The sequence below is a fragment of the Lepisosteus platostomus genome, chromosome 17 (genome assembly GCF_059453375.1).
Source record: "Lepisosteus platostomus isolate fLepPlt1 chromosome 17, fLepPlt1.hap1, whole genome shotgun sequence".
Lineage (NCBI taxonomy): Eukaryota > Metazoa > Chordata > Actinopteri > Semionotiformes > Lepisosteidae > Lepisosteus > Lepisosteus platostomus.
Window position 1 is genome coordinate 13304668 of NC_142627.1, and position 19781 is coordinate 13324448.

The 19781-nt window shown below is 42.7% G+C and overlaps 1 protein-coding gene across 1 annotated transcript; it reads right to left on the reverse strand.

Moving 5' to 3' along the window:
- Positions 1-996: 996 nt before the first annotated feature.
- Positions 997-19752, reverse strand: actr2b (actin related protein 2b). The gene is made up of 9 exons (XM_088610109.1): positions 19594-19752; positions 15532-15642; positions 10256-10471; positions 8955-9027; positions 8139-8275; positions 7303-7452; positions 4792-4937; positions 3632-3764; positions 997-2205 (listed from the first exon to the last, which is right to left on the reverse strand). The coding sequence occupies exons 1-9, from the start codon at positions 19639-19641 to the stop codon at positions 2035-2037; spliced, it is 1185 nt and encodes a 394-aa protein (XP_088466235.1). The 5' UTR covers positions 19642-19752; the 3' UTR covers positions 997-2034.
- Positions 19753-19781: the final 29 nt, after the last annotated feature.

Here is a 19781-nt window from a genome sequence, read left to right on the forward strand (position 1 = left end):
AAAACACTCATGAACACAGGTATTTCGGTGTCATTTCGATTTATTTCCCCTCGTGTCTGAAAAGTACAAGATCCCTGGGCCCCGGGCGACACAGCTGTGATCCTGTGATCCTGCGGTGGTGCCATCGAAGCCGGCGGGGGAGCAGCAGGCTCCTGGCTGCCGACTGAGCCCCGGGCCACACGCCCCGCTGAACGGTCTCCAGGGAAACCAGGAGAGCGCAGAGCGGAGCACATCTGGGGCCAGAGTTCCACAGTCTGGCCTCTCCCTCCTCTGTCAGCCACATCAAAGTCAACACACTCAGTTCTGCTGGAGTGCTTCACAATACTCCAGCCTCGCCAACCCCCTAAACCTACAGCCATCCACAGTCCAAAACTTGGTTTTGTTTTTCCCCTGGTGCATATGATTTAATTTTGTTTCCATTTTCTAACCGCTTTATTCAATAGGGGATCGCAGGGGAGCCGGAGCCCATACGGACAAGCAACAGGACAGCAGGGCAGGATACACCCCAGACGGGACACCAGTCTGTCGCAGGGCAGACGGACATGCTCTCACCAGGGCCAATATTCCCAGAAGCCAACTAACCTTCCAATATGTTTTTGGACTGTGGGAAGAAATCGGAGCATCCAGAGGAAACCCACACCAACACGGGGAGAACCTCCAAGCTCCGGAATCGAACCCAGGCCCCAGCGCTGACTACCGCGCTACTGCACCACCCCTATGATTTCAATTCATCATTAAAGGAAAACATGCCTCTTTCCCAAGATTGTGGTCAGAAGAAAAAAAAAACATTTTTACATTATTAAAACAACAGTCCTCCTAGAGTTGTTTCACATTTCCTAAAATAATCACTCTCCCTGGGGTCAAAACAATCCTCTGCACACATTCTGTAAAAATAAAACACTTCTTCACGTTCATATTTGCATTCCTACACCGGTTTCCAGTTAGAAGGAGCCCTAAAAAGCAAAGGGACAGCCCACAATAAACTACAGCCAAGGGTTATGTATAAATCACTTTGCTTTATTTAAATCGGCATTAGGCAGTTATGCTATGAACAAAAAAAGATCCAGTTACAGTAACTGCACTGGATACACGTTTATGCAAAACTGAATATGAAGTGCCTCCAATATACACATGAGAGCCAAACAAACTTAAATACCAGCTTTTACAATGCTTCCATGTCTAATGACACCGATTTGTTATCAATATTACAAACATGTTACCCCCCTCCCTCCCTCCCCGAAAATGTGACGAATTAAGGTCAGGGAGCCCAGTCCCTTTTAAAAAACTGAACGGTGAAGTCCGGAACTCCGTGGTGAATGGCGATGATCGTACATTACGTGACTACACATTCTTGCTCTCTACTCAAAGAGAAACTGCAATGCAAAAAGAGTACGAAAAATAAAGAGGTAAAGAAGAATTAGACATCCAATAGAAAGAAAGCACACCTCCCCCCCCAAAAAAATGATCAGTCTCAATTTGAATTTAATGCCTCACAATTCTCAGACAAAGAAGCAGAAGACGCGTTAAAAGAAGGGTAGGGGCTCCTTCTAATAACTTCCATCTTATTAGGAAACCACTAAGCAAACAAATCCTAAAGTACTGGCTGCAGCAGGCAGGTTGGGAGATGTAAGAAAGTAGCTTGTGTTTTCCCCTGCAAATCCTTGGGATAAATGAAACTCAGCTCACTGAGCTAGCTGAGGACAAAGCAAGCACGCCTGTGGCTATAAATGCAAAAAAAAAAATACAAAGAAAAAGACTAAGAGTTACCAGCATGTCTGGATGGCAAAGGCAGTGCATAAGATAGGTCTGACACTGCTGTGGGTTTGTTATGGAGCAATGATAAAGTTATAAATGCTCAAAGTTGGTGGCGACAAGACAGAAAATAAAACCTTGCCAGGAAACTCAGATTTTGACCCCTCCCTCCCCCCCGGGCACAACCCCCTGTCGATGGATGAGCGAGAATGAAGGAAGTAGCAGAAAAGGAAAAGGCGGACGAAAGCTCGTGAGGAAGTGGTGGCGCGAGAATGTCCGAGCTTATCTAACGGTGACTCCCAGCTTCTCCAAGACGCGCATGCCCTTCTCCTGATACTCCTCTCGGGTCAGCCAGAAGTTGTCCTTGTCTTTCATGATGTCGGCAAGCACAGCGCCACCCAGGAACACCATGTGTTTACGGCGAGGGGGGTCCTCAATCCGGATCTTGAATTTCTGAAAGAGGCAGGAAAGACGTGTGGGAGGGGAGTTAGCGAACTACCGCGTCACTGCAGTGTACCTGGTCCAGATCCATAACTTTGGAGAGTCATATTGTAAGTTCAGAGTTGAAATGACAGCAGTCAGTGGGGAATATTCCCAGTGACTGAAACATATGTAGAAATGTTCAGAAATGTCTAAAAAAGAAACAACAATCTTTTCACATAAGCATCCCTGGTAGGGAGCTGAACTACAAGCAGCCAGGGTGCGATTCAGGCCTGTTACAGCTCCAAACAGCTGGCGAGTGGATCAGACTGTGCAGAAGCTGTGGAAGAGTTAGTATGCGACGTCTCACTCTGTGAAACAGAGACGAGAGGGAGCCCACAGAAACTCAGTCAGTACATCCTCTGGCGGGTGGCAAAAAAATTCAGGGAGCGGCAGACATACAGAAGTGTGCAAACCTACATTTGCATTACAAACAAATTCGCTGGCTTGAACAAGGGTAGCACTTCCTGCAACTCACCTTGACACCTCCGATAACATAAAATAAACACAAGCCCAGCCATGCAGCATTTTAATACAGGCTTTCTCTACTGCTTAAGTGAGGAAAGTCTGCAATGGCAACAAAATCTGGTTGCTCCACACGTCTTAAATACACTTTAATTTCCATGCGATTTATATTCAAGACAGACATGCCACTCAGACCTATCTAGAATTTCATCTGTAATTGATCATCTAAATTTAGAAGTCTGACAACCAGACAACTCGAATTAGGTTTTCCAGGCTAGAGGCCAGATTTTAAATAGTGAGATATGGGACAAGCCATGACCCAACCCTGCCACATATCTGACCTGACCTGGAGCGAATGCGTCCTGTTCAGAGAGGGTAACTGGTGGGCTGCGTGTCTGTCACTTGGCTGGTCAGCTTACAGCATTAATGGAGCCAAGAAGCCACAAAAGGCAGAACTGTTGCTCCACCTGGTGGCCTCTTGTGACAGTGTTTCTTTTTTTTTACAGACTTGTTGAGATAGCTCATGGAACGCATCTTTACAAACTTATTTTATGAAACCATCGCACAAGGAACCTGAAAAGAAGGGCGTTTTTCTGGTTACCGAGTCTAACACTGTAGTCAGCCACTTCCTTCAACAGCTATGGAACTTAAAATAATCACGGGAAGAATTTTACAGGCATAAAACAATAAAGCAAAAAAAAACTGAAAGGAGCAGTAAAATGATTAGTAAACTCAATGAGTTAAGGTCAATCAAAAACCTTTATGCAGATTAATTTTATTTATTTAGGTGGTTTCCGGGAGACCTAAAGACTACTGGATCATCATCAGCCCCGATTCCATTGTAACCAAGAATCCCTCCCGGATTCTCAGAACCGGGAAACGTGGCTTTGCTGGAAGAACGCTGCGGCCGTGCGCCCCCGGCGCCCACACTCACCGACAGCTTGTCGACGTCCCCCTTCAGGACGCGCTCCAGGTACAGCTGCTTGAGCTCCCTCTCCAGCCGAGAGGGCAGGCCGGGGTACATGGTGGAGCCGCCCGACAGGACGATGTGCTTGTAGAACTCGGCCCTGCGGGACACAGAGGACACTCTCAGACCCGAGTCCAGCCCGCTCCCCGGCAACGCAGAGGTCGCCTTCCGCTGGAAAAGGCATCTAGGCTGTGTATCCGCTGGGAGGCATTAAAACCGCAACGAACGAGCAGGGAAACCAACAGCATGTAAGGTTTTATGTCTCCGCAAGAATTAAATAGTCTCAAGATCTTTCATCTCCAGCAGTACCACCTTGACCTATGCGATCAGTTGCCACCCTTTGGAATTTGAGCACAGTTCATTGGAAGTACAGGTACTATATGTTGACCAGCCTCTTATCAGTCTCCTCAAGGTGCGCGCTACATTCCTTTCCAGGACTATTGACTCAAGAGGGCCACTCCGTTGAAACAGCGTGCCCGCCTGTACATGTCCTGTTGGCAAAGTTGACTTAACTGGGTGTAGAGTGCAAGCCCAGTGTTCAATTCCCACCAAATTATTTTTGCGCCAGTCTCAGTCTTCCACAAACCAAAGTCTAAACAAATCCCCCCCCCCCCCCAGTTTTGTGCTACAATGAATCTGTCCTAAAATACTCATGTTTGTTCAGAGAAATTCCTAGCACAGGATTTTGTATTATATAAAAAGAGCTTCTTATAAGTTTCAACTGACCAACACTTATGGTTTTACAGTGCAATGAAAAGATACATCCCTGTATCCCATGTCTAAGTACAACTATTAAATGTTTAGTCCCTCAACGGGATTTCTTCAGCCGCCTTGAGTGCAAATCCAGAGTAAAACCGCAGATTTCAGTGCACACAGTGGGGTAACAAAAGAATCGATTACCCTCGCGGAGAAATTCTGAAGGCTCTCGTCATGTATGCGATACGTGATACAGAACTAAAATCCAACATCACAGACATCAACTCGACATTCAGAGACCTGAGCAAAGCAACACATCAACAGCCATTGAGCTGGGACAGCCACCGCTGTTTTGCCCATTGACCTCCGGCTTTAGAAGAAGCCCTGCCTGCTCACTTACAGACGCTCCCACAGAAAGCCAAACCGCATACCTGGTGTCGATGTCAGCAGCTTGGATGGTGTTGAAGAGCAACTCGGCCACTCCGACACCTTCAACGTTGATAAGGTGAGGCTGGAACAAGGCCTCTGGGGCCTCGAATCTCTCTCCTCCTACTTTGATAACCCTGCCGTCGGGAAGCTGGGGGGAGAGATGGGACACTGGCATGAAAATGACTCACTTGACACTGAAGAGCACCTTCTGCTACTAAGGGAAGTGCTCACTCCTGGATTGAACGGAAATGTACAATTTGCACACCAAGTATTAAAAGCATGAGTGCAGGTCAGCAGATGCACTGTGTGACTGTTGATTTTTCACACTCCTGGACAAGCATTTTCCCTTGTTTCTCTGGACCCCCTGGGACAATCCCAAGAAGTCACTGATGACCCGAAGGCTGTCACAAACCCAGGGTGCCTAGCTGATCCCTTGAACGCCAGTGGGAGTGCAAACACCAGGTAGGAAAAGGTTTTTAAATCTCTCCAAGGCCAGGCTATACCTTATCTCTACATCCTTTATTGTACTAAAAAAAATTCTAAAAAGGAACCTTAGAAGATGCCCATGTACAAAGAGGCTGGTGTTCCTACCATTACAAGTTTAAGCAGAGGAGAGGGAGAAAATCGTGCTGATGCTCCTGTTATTTTCCTCACCTGCAACCCACTGGCAAGGTCACCCTGACCCAGTTTGGGTTGTGACCCAATTTAAAAAAAAAACATGCTCTCTAAAGCTAATGCTCAAAAGCAAGGCTAGAACAAGTTTGGTTTTAACAAGGTCTGACTACATCTAGAAAGCAAGTCTGATCTTTCAGCTCTGCCACTTAACAGGGTGATGCAGGAGAAATAAATACAGAAAGTCAAAATACAGCACAGAGCTAACAGGTCATCCGATTACATTTTATTCCCATGGCGGTGACAGCTTTGTGATGCAGTTCCTACCTCCTTTTAAAATCACACAAAATCTGGGAGTAGTACAAATCCCTTTCCAAAATCTCATGTTTCCCTTTCTTTTTTAACTGCGTGTTCATGAGCAGAAGGGCTTGTTCTCTCTTTGTGGTGCATTGCTCAAGTTCTCAAATTCTCAAGCAAAGTACTAAAAGACTTTTCTCAGGTGGTAACTATCAAAGGGGAAAAACAATTCTATACAGGTGAGGCAGGTACGGTTGAGGACATCCCTAATTTTAATAAGGAATAATACACAATATTTATGATTGGCTAACGTAATGTGAAAATAAAAACCTACATCAATTAGCTACTTGGTTTGAAGGCCTGTTCTCAGCATTTGTTTTAAATGATGCTGTGGGTAAGCAGAGCACTAGAGAGGCTACTGCTGGAGCTCTTTCTGACAAAGAGAAATTACTGCTCAGTGGATGGCAGAATAAGAGATTCAGCGTTTAAATATATTCACTCTATAACACTGTAATTCATCTTCAAACAGTTGGTAATATTCATAATTAACTATCCTACATTTCAGTAGCTTCAGGACTGCCTTCATATGAATAGGTTTAAAAGGCTGACAAAGTGATTCAAAAGCTTTCTGCAAGGTCATGAAATAATAAAAACAACACACGTATAAACATAACAGGATCAGTGATTCCATTCACTGCTTGAGGGCCTTGGTCTAAACTAGGAAACACATATTAGGAGGGGTTTTGAAAGATTTGGGCCACACAGGAAATGATGTTACATGTAGGTTAAGTTGTACAACAGTCTCTGTATTTTCCTCGTTTTTCTTAAGTCTGCTGGAAAGAAACACAAGCTAAAATAAACTCCAACTTAAAAGCTCAGCAAAAAGGTTCACCTGCGATTTTCCAAGAGCTGAGCTGTTAAACAGAAAGGTACAGAAAAATAAACAAGCCTGTGAGGCAACACCAGATGAAAACCAAAACAACGTCAACCAAACCTTTCAGCATTCAATTAAAAAAATCAGTCTGAACAAAAAACACCAACAGATATTAAATGTATCTCAATTAAATGAGACACCTTGATCATATAATTTGGTAATAACGTCTACAAAAAATAATACACAGGAGTCATGGGCTTCACAGATCACAACTGGAGCACAAATGAAAACCTAAGATGTTTGGTCCCACAGTGTACAGGCTTGAGCGTTTTCAAATACTGGAACATGAACAAGGAAAAATACAAAGGTTGCAAAACTACTTCAGGGACAAAGTGTCATAGATATCACCCTTCACAAGGCAAGCAAATAAAAGATGGAACTATCCTGAGCTTTCCTACTTCTTAAATAATTTCTTGCAACACACAATGCTTCATTACACCTGTATGGAGTGTATGAGGAGGAAACCACAATGTTCAGTATTGTACAGTACAGCGCTCTATGGCTGTTGAACTGAAATTAACTGTAAATCGAGGGGGGTGTTGCAGCCAACCATAAAATCAAACTGTACAAATGAGAATACCATGTCCTCCACAGGAAACTGCTATTCCCGAAGTTGCTGGTAAATGACCTCACAGACGTGAGCACATTCAGTGGGGCCGGCAGCGCTTACCGTGTAGGACTCCACCAGCACTGTGGTCTCCAAGGCCAGCTTCTGCTCCTGCTCGATGTTGTAGCCCACGTAGCACAGCTTCTCCTTCATCATGCGCACCGTCTCGAAATCGGCCGAATGGTTAAAGGCGTAACCCCTCAGCAAAAGCAACTACAACAAGACGTGCTTTAGTTAGGGCCAGGGGCTTTTTCTTCAGAGCTCCCCGATGAACGACTTGCTTAACTGACGGAAAAATGACAAATAAAACACTGCAGAAACAGACAGTCGTGGTTTTATGCAATGAATAAGATGAGGCACCCCCCGGAGAGAGTCTAATTAACACTCTTCGTCTTGGTAAAGCCAGACCTGCAGAAACTGTTACAGTACAGTTCCTGCAACAGTGACTTGTAGGCTTTGGAACACTGGAACACATGGGATACAGATATAAATCAGCAAGAACAGTCAGATATACATCTGGGTCAGGGGCGGTGAGGTGGCTCTGTGGCTAAGGATCTGCACCTGTGGCTGGGAGGTTGCCAGTTCGAATCCCGCAGCCGGCAGAGGAATCCTACTCCGTTGGGTCCCTGAGCAAGGCCCTTAGCCCCAACTGCTCCAGGGGCGCCGTATAAATGGCTGACCCTGCGCTCTGACCCCCAGCTTCTCTCCCTGTCTGTGTGTCTCATGGAGAGCAAGCTGGGGTATGCGAAAAGACAAATTCCTAATGCAAGAAATTGCATATGGCCAATAAAGTAATCTTATCTCTTTTACATGGTTAAGTGCAGCGGTCCTAATTGCACAAACAAGCAGCACTGCCACAAACACAGATGCACAACAGCGTACCTGGCAGGGAAAGTTACCTTGATGAGGTAGCGAGTGATGTCCCTTCCAGCAATGTCTAGTCGCCTGGTTAGATGAGGCAGCGAGAATCCCTCGTACACAGGACAGATATGGGTCACGCCATCGCCCGAGTCCACCACCACCCCGGTCAGCAAGCCTGAACACACGGCACAGCCTCTCTTGAGCAACAAACCTTGCTGGTCTTCACATAGCTACTACTGGAAAGAGCCCCGACTTTCACAGCCACAGAGGAGAAACAAAACGTCACCACTAGGTGGCACTCCCCACCTTATTAAAAACTCCTGCCAATGGGGAAGCAAGGCAATAAAATGGAGCCATTTGATTTTTATATTCACTTAAGCACAGACGGTTGCGGATGTACTCCCACGCTAATGTATTTATCTGGCAAGTCTAACAGCTGTTAACGAACAAAACTCTTTAACATAGCTGCAGGCTTCTATAATTCTGACCATAAAAATAATATATAAATAATATAATCAGTTTAAAAACACTGGGATTTAAAATTAGTATTCAATAGGCTGCAATTTTATTTACACATATGTCAAGCATTTTTCAGCCTAAAATGTATTTAAATTGGTATAAATATTTATTAATGCAAATTTACAATAAAATTTAGCATGTAAATCCAGGTGTGCATTCAGTATTTTTCAGAACAAACAAAAACTAAAAACTTGTCTGTCCATCCATCTGGTATCAGAAAACTGCTTAATACTAGCAAGGATCACAGCAACCAGATTTCACATCCACTGTGAAGAAATGCAGACTATTTCTGGTGGCTACGAAAGGCTGTGCTGAGAGAGATGTCCATGACCTACCTTGAGCGTACAGGGTCAGTACAGCCTGGATTGCAATGTAAACCCCAGAGAACTTATATGTTTCAAACATGACCTGGAAAGGAAAGTAAAAAATAGCTTAGTGAATGCAGCAAGAGACAAAAGAAAGATCTAAACTTTATTAAAAACACATAAATATGTAGTGCAAGTACACAATGTATAACTATGATACTGTTTCGTTTACACTGCAGTAGTAATTAGAGAATAAGTAATTCAAAGGGACTTCAATAATATTTTAATCATCTGCAAAGCTTCTTGTTCACAAAGCTTTTGCAACATGACTGAGACTTCAAGCCCAAACACTGACCAGTGAGTACATTTATATCTCTTAGCATAGACTATACCATTAATATCTTTATTTATAACATAGAGTCCAGTACAGATCTGCGATCTGTGCTGCAAAGCAGAACAACATGCAGATGACATCATCCAAACCTGAAACACCCACAAAAATGAATGTGCATAACAGCATTATTTGATTTAGAACTATTTTAAAACTATTTTATATGCATTTCTCTGTATAAAAACTGTGAATCTTTCCGAGAACAACAAACGTGTCCAAGTGCATTTTGTGCACTGGTATGAAGTGGAATTGCTGGACTGTTCACTGTCATGACAGTTTTACTCATTCAAGTCATCCCTTTGGATATTTTGGATAATTATTTTCTTAAATACTTTCTTGTCCACTTCACTCTCGTCTCTAGTAAGGTGATTATTTGCTTCGGAAAAACCAAAAACACATAAATGAGCAGCTTGTGGGTAAGCTGCTAGCCATCCAGTTAAAATTCACAAGTGTCTGCAGAAAGCTGCAAGGCAATGCAGATTCTAAAACAGCTTTTAATTATATGGAGCGAACTGGAACATGGAGATATCTTACTTACAATAAAGAACTCGAACCTGCAAAAATGTAGCCTAGTTCTCTGGCACCATACCCCACAATGCAGTCTTCTCAAAGCTACAGTGAATCCTTTCAATTTTGGTTCATGGGGCATTCAAATTATGAGGTCAGGTCAAACCTTCAGCCTTCTATGTTCACGTTTTGGCTTTTCGTAATTTGAATTAAAATTTATATTGGGGAACAACCTGATATTAGGAAGTGCTTTATGCTGAATACATCTGAGAAGTGAAAATCATAGTTTAATTTCCCAGTACAATTAAACTTTTCAATTTTGCAAGTGGTCAAGGAAACATTGAAAGCTGCTAAAAAAAAGTGTTGGAGGCAAATGTAGAACTATAGCATGTGAAGACAGATGCGTTGCAGAAGACCCCGAGGAGCTGCTCACCTCAATGATCTTCTCCCTGTTCTTGGTGGGGTTCATTGGGGGCTCTGTGAGGAGGATCTTGCAGTCCTGGGAGTTGATGTTGAGTTTTTCAGGACCGAAGGTGTAGTCCCACAGGTGTTTCATGTCGTCCCAGTTCCGGACGATGCCGTTCTCCATGGGGTAGTTCACCTCCAGCATGGAGCGCAGCTCGCTGGCCTCGTCGCCCACCATCAGGTCCTGCAGGAGCAGAGGTCACAGGTCACTCCCACTGTCCAGCTTAGGCAATGGACCACACTCTCCCAACACTGGGTGCTTTTAAGAGCTGATTGTCAAGAACGAGAAGGACTGCACTGTCTGACATGACAGCCAGGACTCTAAACAGGGGAAGGTAAATAAAGTACACGCAAGGGAAAGTGGGTTAAATATGCCAGGGCACAGGTCAGATGTTCAACAACGCGACTACAGGTCACAAGCCGCTGTTCCTGCTAACTTACTGGCTGATGGTTCTGGACTTTTTGTAAAATGACGATTGCTTTATGGATTTTCCCAGCAGAACAGTGTTGGTTTCGCTGGCAGAAAGGAAGTGGGGAGCTGTAAAACTGACGAGGCCAACTGCGGAGAAAAGGCTGTGGAGACCTTTGGATCGGATTCAAATGACACAGGCATTGGCTACCATTCAAATAGCTAGAGAAAAGTCGGGGGAAATGCTCAATTAAAAATATAACAATGTGATTTATTGTATTAAGGTTGTGGCAAGCCACAAAGAAGAAGAATATTTGCATTTAGCCTGTGCTGCAGACTATTAAACACAATATTATTGTTTAAAGACAGTCGGAGATACAGGCACAAAGTGTCAAAGCCCCAGACTGCCACAGAAAATTCATGCCAACATGACATAGCTGCCATTGCTCATTCTCATAGACGACACAGAGGCAAGATTGTTCTTTTAAAGGGATATTTATAAATTCTGAGCTTAATGACTTAATTCATACAAGGAACCATTCATTTCGATCCGGATCTACTAAGGAAATTTCTCCCAGCTCAGAACTGATAACTGCTTTTAAAAAGTCAGCGCATCAGTTGCGGCTCAAGTTCTTGATGAGGATGAGATGAGCTCTTGGACGACACGGTGAATTAATCAGTAAAAGCACAACGTACAGCAGAAGTAGTAGGATGCACTCCACAGAGCCTCTCGAAGCCAGACGCTCAAGTCTGTTTAGGCTTGACTGAGATCCTGGCATGCAGACAGAAGTTTCCATGCATTACTCCCTCAGTTATGTCACAACCAATTCCAATGACATTCATTCACCTTTAAAGATGCATTGCTTTATTTTTCAGTGCATTCTGCCATGATGCGCAAGTGGTGTTTGCATTGCTCTCCTCCCTCTTGTAGAGAGAGAAATAATGAATTTTATTGTAAATAAATATCACCCAGCTTTACTCAAAGACAGCCAGCTTCTTTTGATTTAGTCTGACTTCACTTGGCCCCAGCTCACAAGCCTGCGTGCTTTAAACGAGAAGCTGGATTATCTGAGGTTTACTGCTGCCTTTTCCATATGGTTTGCTTCATGACTTTTGAATTTGCATGTTTAAACACCATGAGAAACACAAACCACAGGACACAAGTGGATCCTACAGGTAGGTGCATATAGGACAGAGATAAGGCAGTTCTTATACAAAGCGGGGGTCTGGATCTAGCTACACAACCATGCTGTTAAAGCTGACACACCCACTTCTATCAAGAAGCAGCCAAATAAGATCTCAGGGCGAGATAAATACATATTGTATATGAAGAGAATACATTTACAATATTTCAGGATCACCTTTGAGTTCCAATATTAAAATTACACACTTTTGACTGAATACCATTTCCTAAAGGAAAATAATCTGATCAATTGTTTGACAACTGTCCATTTCAAAGGTAACCAAACATAGCTGAAATCTGAAAGATAAAAAAAAAACTAAAACAATAAAGACACACTGACAGGATCGTAATGCGTTGTTCTTAAACTGACAAAACAAACTGAATTTTGAATGCTTGTCATTCAAAATACAGTCAACTTTTAGGTATTGTCTATAACGAGCAGGTGTAGAACAAAGCCAAAATGTATTACAAAAGAAAATTCTGAAATATACCAGCCTTCAATCAAACCACTGGCATGTATGTTAGAGGCACTGCTATACCTGAAATACTGTACGTAAAGTGTCATGTGTGCACAGCTAACTGGGAAATCTACAAATTGGATTCGATTTCCCAGTCCTGGTGCTGGGGTGCCACACACCTTCTGGTTATTGTGCCACCTGAGCCCTCAAACAATTGAACCTGTAATAACAGGTTTAATTTCAACTTTCAAAGACAATTGTTTTCAATTCAATTGTTTTTTAGTTCCTGAACACGTAGGAGGCTGCCTTTCAGCTACTGTTCCATAAGTAACTTAAAGGCCTTAAAGAACAGTTATTACCCCCTCGTTACCCCCACCAGAAAGAAGAAAATGGGAGCAAGTTTTACCACAGTAAAGTATTTAATTGTACCAATCCATTCTTAGGGATTAGTGAAAAATGAAATAAAATGCTGCACCAGATTAAAGACCAACCAATTTTCAAAAGGCCTTTTTCATTCAGGTAAAAACTCGACTGGCCAAACAATTGCAATTCTCAAAAATTGTATGCTATAACCGTGTGTTCTAGCAGGACTCTGGAAAGAACTATGAAAAACAACTATATATGGTCTCTATTTTGTTTTACCATGGCGGATGTACTAAAGGAAATAGTTAACTTAAATAACCAAATGTGTGAGTGTTGCAGGCTACTTCACTCATTGTCAGACTGAACACTTCTGCAAATGAATTTGAGATGGGGGGAAAAAAGAGGAAGAACTTGCAGTGAAGTCAACTCTTGCATTAGTCTGAAAGAGGTGTCTGTGTGCTTCTACCTCGTTCAAAGGGAACTCGCAGGACTGATTGACAGGGGAACACGATTAAACTCTACAGACACAATCGTCACTGACCAAATGGTGAATACCCTACATGGATCAGCCAAGCCAGCAAAACAGAAAAAACAAAACAAAAGGGAGGTTAGAAAGAATGGTATTCTTTCATCAAGGCAAAGTATGCAAACCAAAGGGAGAAGGGAGAGAGGATAAAGTAATAGGGGGAAAAAACCCAGAAACTCAACAGTAAAAATGACCAAGCAGAGCAAATCTTTCTTCTGGCCAAGCAAACAAGGGAAAAAACAAAAAAACCAGCACACACTGAACCACACTTACCATCTTTTTGTTATTCTACTTCAACAGGTCAAGAAAGAAGAAGAAAGAGAAGGCAAAAGCAGAAGGTCAGACAGAAAGCAAAGACAGAAGCAGACCACAGCTAACTGCACCTTTCGGAGCTTCTTCAGAAACCTCGTTTATATCTGCAAAAGAGACTGTACATGACTGCCCGGTCTTCAGGCAGGATTAGGTCCAAGGCTACCCTCTTCACATTTAACAACAGCACTGCTTTGAGTGTCATGGGTTGGACAGACATCTTCTACCCCAGACTAAACATCTTTCAGAAGAAGGCAGTCATCCGGGGTCCAGTCATCAACCATTTGCTTGGTTTCCTCATCCACGTCCTGCAAACTGAAAACTATGTGCAGACCTGGCTCCAGAGTCACATAACTTGGGTAATACATACATTTATTTAGTCCCGCAGAATATGATATAGAGAATACGACTTAATTCTGTTTCAGGAGTACTTGAGATCTGGGATAATCACAACAAATACACAAACCTATGGGCTGTATTGACAAAGCTCGAGCCTGCAATCTGTTGGAATAAGGAACTCTTCCTAGGGAAATGTAACGTGCTTTGCATAGCAGTCTTAATTATACTACATAAACTGCTCTTCCACTTAATTAAAGCAGAAATGGATCATACTTGTTTTTGTCCCTTAAATACTGGCATGTCATTTGAAGAACTCACTTTAAAATTGGAAACTCATGTTTTATGACACTTTGAACATATATCACCGATCTGAATTACTTTACCTCACACACATTAATGTTTCGAGAAAGGCAAAAGAATAAACAGCGAACAACTTGTTTTTGTTAAACAAAAAGATAACATTAAGCATGGACTTATCTTCTCTTGTCAAACTCAATATGGGCTCATGAAAATTAGGAGTGCATTAAATGTAAAAGAATTATAAAATCCATAAATTAACACACGAAGCTTCGTAAATTAGTCAGAATACAGAATGTGTATTCTTCGATAAATTATAATGCCTTCTGCATATTTTAACATCTTGAACGATTTTACAAAACTTGTCAATGAACATATTAAAACTAAAGGCTTATAATTGCATATCATTTAAAGTTCTTTGCTCCTTCATAAGCACAATGCCATGTAAATAAATTGCAATACTGGGTACTCCCCTCAAAATAAAATCAGTCCCAAAATGCAGAATGCTGTTAACTTTCAAATGAATGCCAACCAAGGTTTGCGCCACTATTAGAGAGCATCACGTACAACAGCTGTAACTTAATATTGGATTGATTACATGACAGTGGACCTCATCAAATCCTTTAAAACCTTAAATAAAAGTTTCCACGAAAAGGGAAATGCAGAAAAGAAAGGTCTTCTAAGTACACACAGCAGGTGGTTGTCTTACTTTTATATCTACATAAACAGGTTTATTCCATGCTGAAAAGAGAAGAAAGAAAACCATGTTTCAGCCGTGGAGCCTTCTTCAGGTGAGCCTACGCATGCTGACACATCTACCCACCTGGCTCACACCCGAAGAAGGCGCCACGGCCGAAACATTGTTTTCTTTCTTCTCTTTTCAGCATGGAATAAACCTATTTATGTAGATATAAAAGTAAGACAACCACCTGCTGTGTGTACTTAGAAGACCTTTCTTTTCTGCATTTCCCTTGCTGAAACAGTGTGTTTTCTTTCTTCTCTTTTCAGCATGGAATAAACCTATTACTTGTTCCTTTGCAGCCTACACATGCTGACGCAGCTACCCACCTGAACTATCTCCATAAATATACAAGCATGGATTTCAGGCCTTAATTTTGAATACTAGAGCTATTTTGTCATAGTCAAAGGCTTCCGAGCTGCTGCAAAATGCAGCAACTCTGTCCCAAATTTCCACTTCCACACCCGTTCTTGGTAAACGGATCAGCAAGGTCATATTTTCACAATGACAGCAAACATCTTAAATAGTGGAAGAAAAAAAGGAGAAACAAACAATTAAATGCAGAACCTCAAGTCTGGCAGATGTTTCCTTGACACGAGCCGAGCAGAGAGAGAGCTTTACCTTGATCTCGATGTTTCCCACTTTGGTGGTCGATCGGATGATGGGCCTGCCGACCAGCGCGGGGAAGATGTGCTCCGGAAAGTTGGAACCCGCATAGCCGCACTTGACAAACTGGCCAAGAATGAGAGAAGAGGACACGTTTTTTCAGAGGAATGGAATACATTTGGAACGCTGCCGGCTTCTAGAAGAGCTCAGTGGACAACAAAGCTGTCGTCTTTCACATTAGCCACATGTTGTCACAGAAGGTCAGGGATTCTATTAGGAATGTGTTGCAATCCTTTGGGAAAAACTGTTTTATTGAAATTCCTGGAGTTACCACTACACATAAGTTCAGCTTCTCTTTGTGCAAATGCATATAAATGTAAAGACATCCATTAGAGATGCTGTATGTATAAATAGGACATACAAGAAACTGAGAACATAAATTAAATATATTCTGAAAACCTCTCACAATGAAAGCTTAAAGGGGAACTGCAATGCAATTTTTATATTTCGGGGTTAAAAAAGAATCAGCATTGATGAGTGCATTTCACACCACAATAAAAGTCAAATGTGCACAGTATTTTGTAAGTTGGAGGTTTTACATCACAATATACACGAATTTTCCAAGTCTGCACAGCACCATGTTCTTTGATTCAGAACGAGGCAACAAAACCTCCGGTGAGGGGAAGCGGCCTTATTACTTTGAAAACAAGCAGGCTGGTGAGCACATCTCTTTTAATCCAAAAGAAATATTGCTCTCGACTTCAAGATGGTTTTGTCGATAAATGGAACTTACTTGTTAACTCTACATGTAAATCATGTTGGAGACATTCTGTGGTGAAATATCTAATGCACAACCTGGACTTAGTTGCTTGTACATCACATTACATAGCTATTATGGTGACTAGTGTGCAGGAAGGGCGGTTTCACATCACAATTCGCGCGAACTCTCATGGATGCGAGATGTAAACAGACTAGTGCAAGGCAGACTCCCTCTGTGCTGGAGAGCCAGGATCCAGTACATTTTATGAATCACCTTTAAATCATCAATTTCTAAATGACTGGAACAATTTCATTTTGACCACTTAAGCAGGGGACTGGGTCAATTTAGCAGTGTAGAAATAATTACAACACTCTGTGGCTCTCAAAGATCACAGTTGTCTGTTCCTGATTTACCAGAAGTAAACCGATCATGAGTTCTTCTCTTCCAAGTCTTTAGAAACCGATGATTGAAGGCAAACCTACAAGACCTACTGGATTCTCTCGCTCTCAAGGACCAGGGCTATCCCCATACAGGCATGTGGAACAGGACACTAAAATAGCTAACTACTTTAGGTATTTCCACAGCATTGCAAAACTGACCATGTTCACCGAACAGTACTGTCTAGCTGCTACACTAAGGAAAGAATGCAGATGACCTGTCGCAACAGGCATGCCCACAGCCACACAAGCACTGAAGGCTAAAATCAGCAGTCACCGTGAGCTTAATCTCTGCAACTTTCTTCTAGACAGACCTACTCAGAGTCTCGTGTCCAAGCAGAGTGACCAATCCATTCTCTCCGATAATCCGACTCTTGTTGTACAAACAATCTAGGTCTAGGTTAAATGATTTTTTTCAAGGGGACACCTCCCCAGTAGTCCAGCTGGGGATGAGACCAAGCTAGTGAGTGTTAAGAATCAAGCCCCAGGGTCACAAAACAAGCATGTCACAGAGCTGGAATTCAATAAGGTAAGTCTTTTGTAACCCACTGTCCAGACGCCTACCTCCAAAAGTGCACACAATACTTAAGCCTGTGATAAAACAGCCAATATGCAAGGTGCTAGAATAGTTTGTAAGACATACAAAAACATTTCAACTAAAACTATAATAAGCATTCATACAGAAATAGATTTGATTTGTTGTATAAAACAGTTAAAGTTCTTCAGGCTGTGAATGTGGTTTCAGTGCTGATCTCACTTCCCTTTGAGTCATCAGTCAAGCAGTGCACAACTAGCACTTTTCTGCAACGCACATTAACCAACATCCTTCAGAGTGCTCTGTTAAGTTTCCCTCCCCGTGCAGTCCAGCCGGCAAGCTAATGTGCACTAGTTCAGAAAAAAACGAAACGCACGTTTCTACTGCCAAAGCTCCAAGCTGAAAAAAAGAACCCACCCACTGCTCTTATCGCTAATGGGCAGAGATATCTGGACTGCTCGGTCTCTAAACGATTTATGCAATCAGCTCATTGTACCTGAGCTGATTTAAAAAGGAAACAAATAGTGTTCTTTTTAGGTTGAAATTTTATAAGCGTCCTCAGTTCGCTGGCAACCTGTTCTAAAATCTGTTCTTAAACAACAGTTGTAGAGTGCAACTACTTCATTATCTTTACACAAATTAATCACCACTGACCAAATTATTAAAACGGTGTAACACCACAATCAAAAGCCTAAGGCAATACATTTCTGTACGTGTTCAAACATTACTCACAGTATCTCCGCATTAAATATGCAACAGTGCATGTTTTTATAGGGATCTCACCGTGGCGAATAAATACATCTAACTACACCTAATACATTTCATCTGAACTGCCACTTCCACAGGTATGCTTCAGAAGCAGTGCTCTGTAGTCTTCACACGCTGCAATGATGAAGAAAACTAAAAAAATACCTCCTGTGGCGCTGGTAAACTAATATTTGACAGAAAAGGGACACGCTGCTATAAGCTTTCTTTTTTGATGGACGGAGAATGGAGTGCACTGTGTAAAAAAAATACATAACCCCCAGTGTCCCAGAAAAAGGACAGGATGTCCATCTGACTGGTGCTGTATTTAGTCAGAACGAATTTACGTATTTATGAAAGGACTGTAACTCTGTTTGCAATATGTTCCTCACTTACAATCTGCTGCGAACTTGGAACCCAAATACTTCATTTTATTTAAGCCGCTTTTCCGCAGTGAGTTTCATACATCAAGGAGTATCAATAAGACACCAAGACAGATGGACGGACTGAAGTCATTCTTAGTAAATCGGCAGGTTCTTAAAGTGATTTTTCTTAACGTTGTTCTTTACAATTGTTTTTCTTGGTTTGTCATTTCGCAAAGAAAGTAAATTCAGAAGCGCTTTGGGAACTAACGCGAAGAATGTGTTTGCATGTACAGACTTGAACAAACAGACGAACTGTGGCAACACACAGTACGGCAACATGGCTGCTGTATGAAGGAAATATCAATCTTTTAATCGCGGAACGCGTCACCTGTTTCACAAATAATCGGAATTTACAAATAAAGGGGCTAAAATGAGAGTTGTCCGAGCAGGGCTTTCTAATCCCGAAAACCTTCCAAGCGAAGCGCCGCGACAGATAGCCCTGCGTGATCTGACATCCTGTCGAGCTCTGTAAAACCGCAAGCAGGGGCTGTACCAGTGATAACTGTATAAGGACATTTCAAACTACAGAGGCAGAGTGCTGGTGCATTTTCAACACCGCTGTGCAACCGCTTCCAGTTTCTGTCGCCCTCGCAAACAATACTGCCCCAATTCATTGATAAAACGGCACGATCCGTAGCTTCGACTTAGAAACTTTTTTTTTTTGTTACCAGAACAATGCGATTCACCTACGGGGCACTTAAATATACCGTGATGGCACCGATGTACTGATGGTTCGTCATACATATGATAGGGGAGAGGAGAGAAACATCTAATGATTTTACCGGGGACATGCGAGCTCCGTTTCTTCCCCTTACGGACTAAATTCCAGCAATTATCCCCTGTGTTGGCCCTTGGTGGCAAGCGATGACTACATCCATACAGAATGCACAATGCCAACACAGTCTACCCACTACTGCAGAACGTGGCTCAACAAGGGATCTTAGCGTTGAATCTGAAACGTATATACCTTGTGAGCACCAGATTAAGCATCAGTCCCTTTGAAAAAAGCGGAATTGACAAGCTGACAGACTCACATTCCTTTGCCTACCCACCCAGTCAGCTAACCTCTTTACTTCCTGTTTCAGGCGATTCTATTTTCCATAGCCACAATCAGCCATAGAAGAATCGGGCAGAAGCACAAATCACCGAAAGTAAGAAATCTGTCATCAGACCTACCCCGGTTCCATTGTCACAAACCACCACTTTCCTTCCCTGACCGTCCATTTTTCAGAATCCAGGAACCTGCAGACCTCTCCTGCTCAACTTTCTTCAGCAAGCCGGAAATCACCACCCCGGCTCCCGGAAAGGGTTTCTTCCGGTAAGTCTGCCATGTGACCCGAGCTTCCACGTTAGAGCCCGCCCGC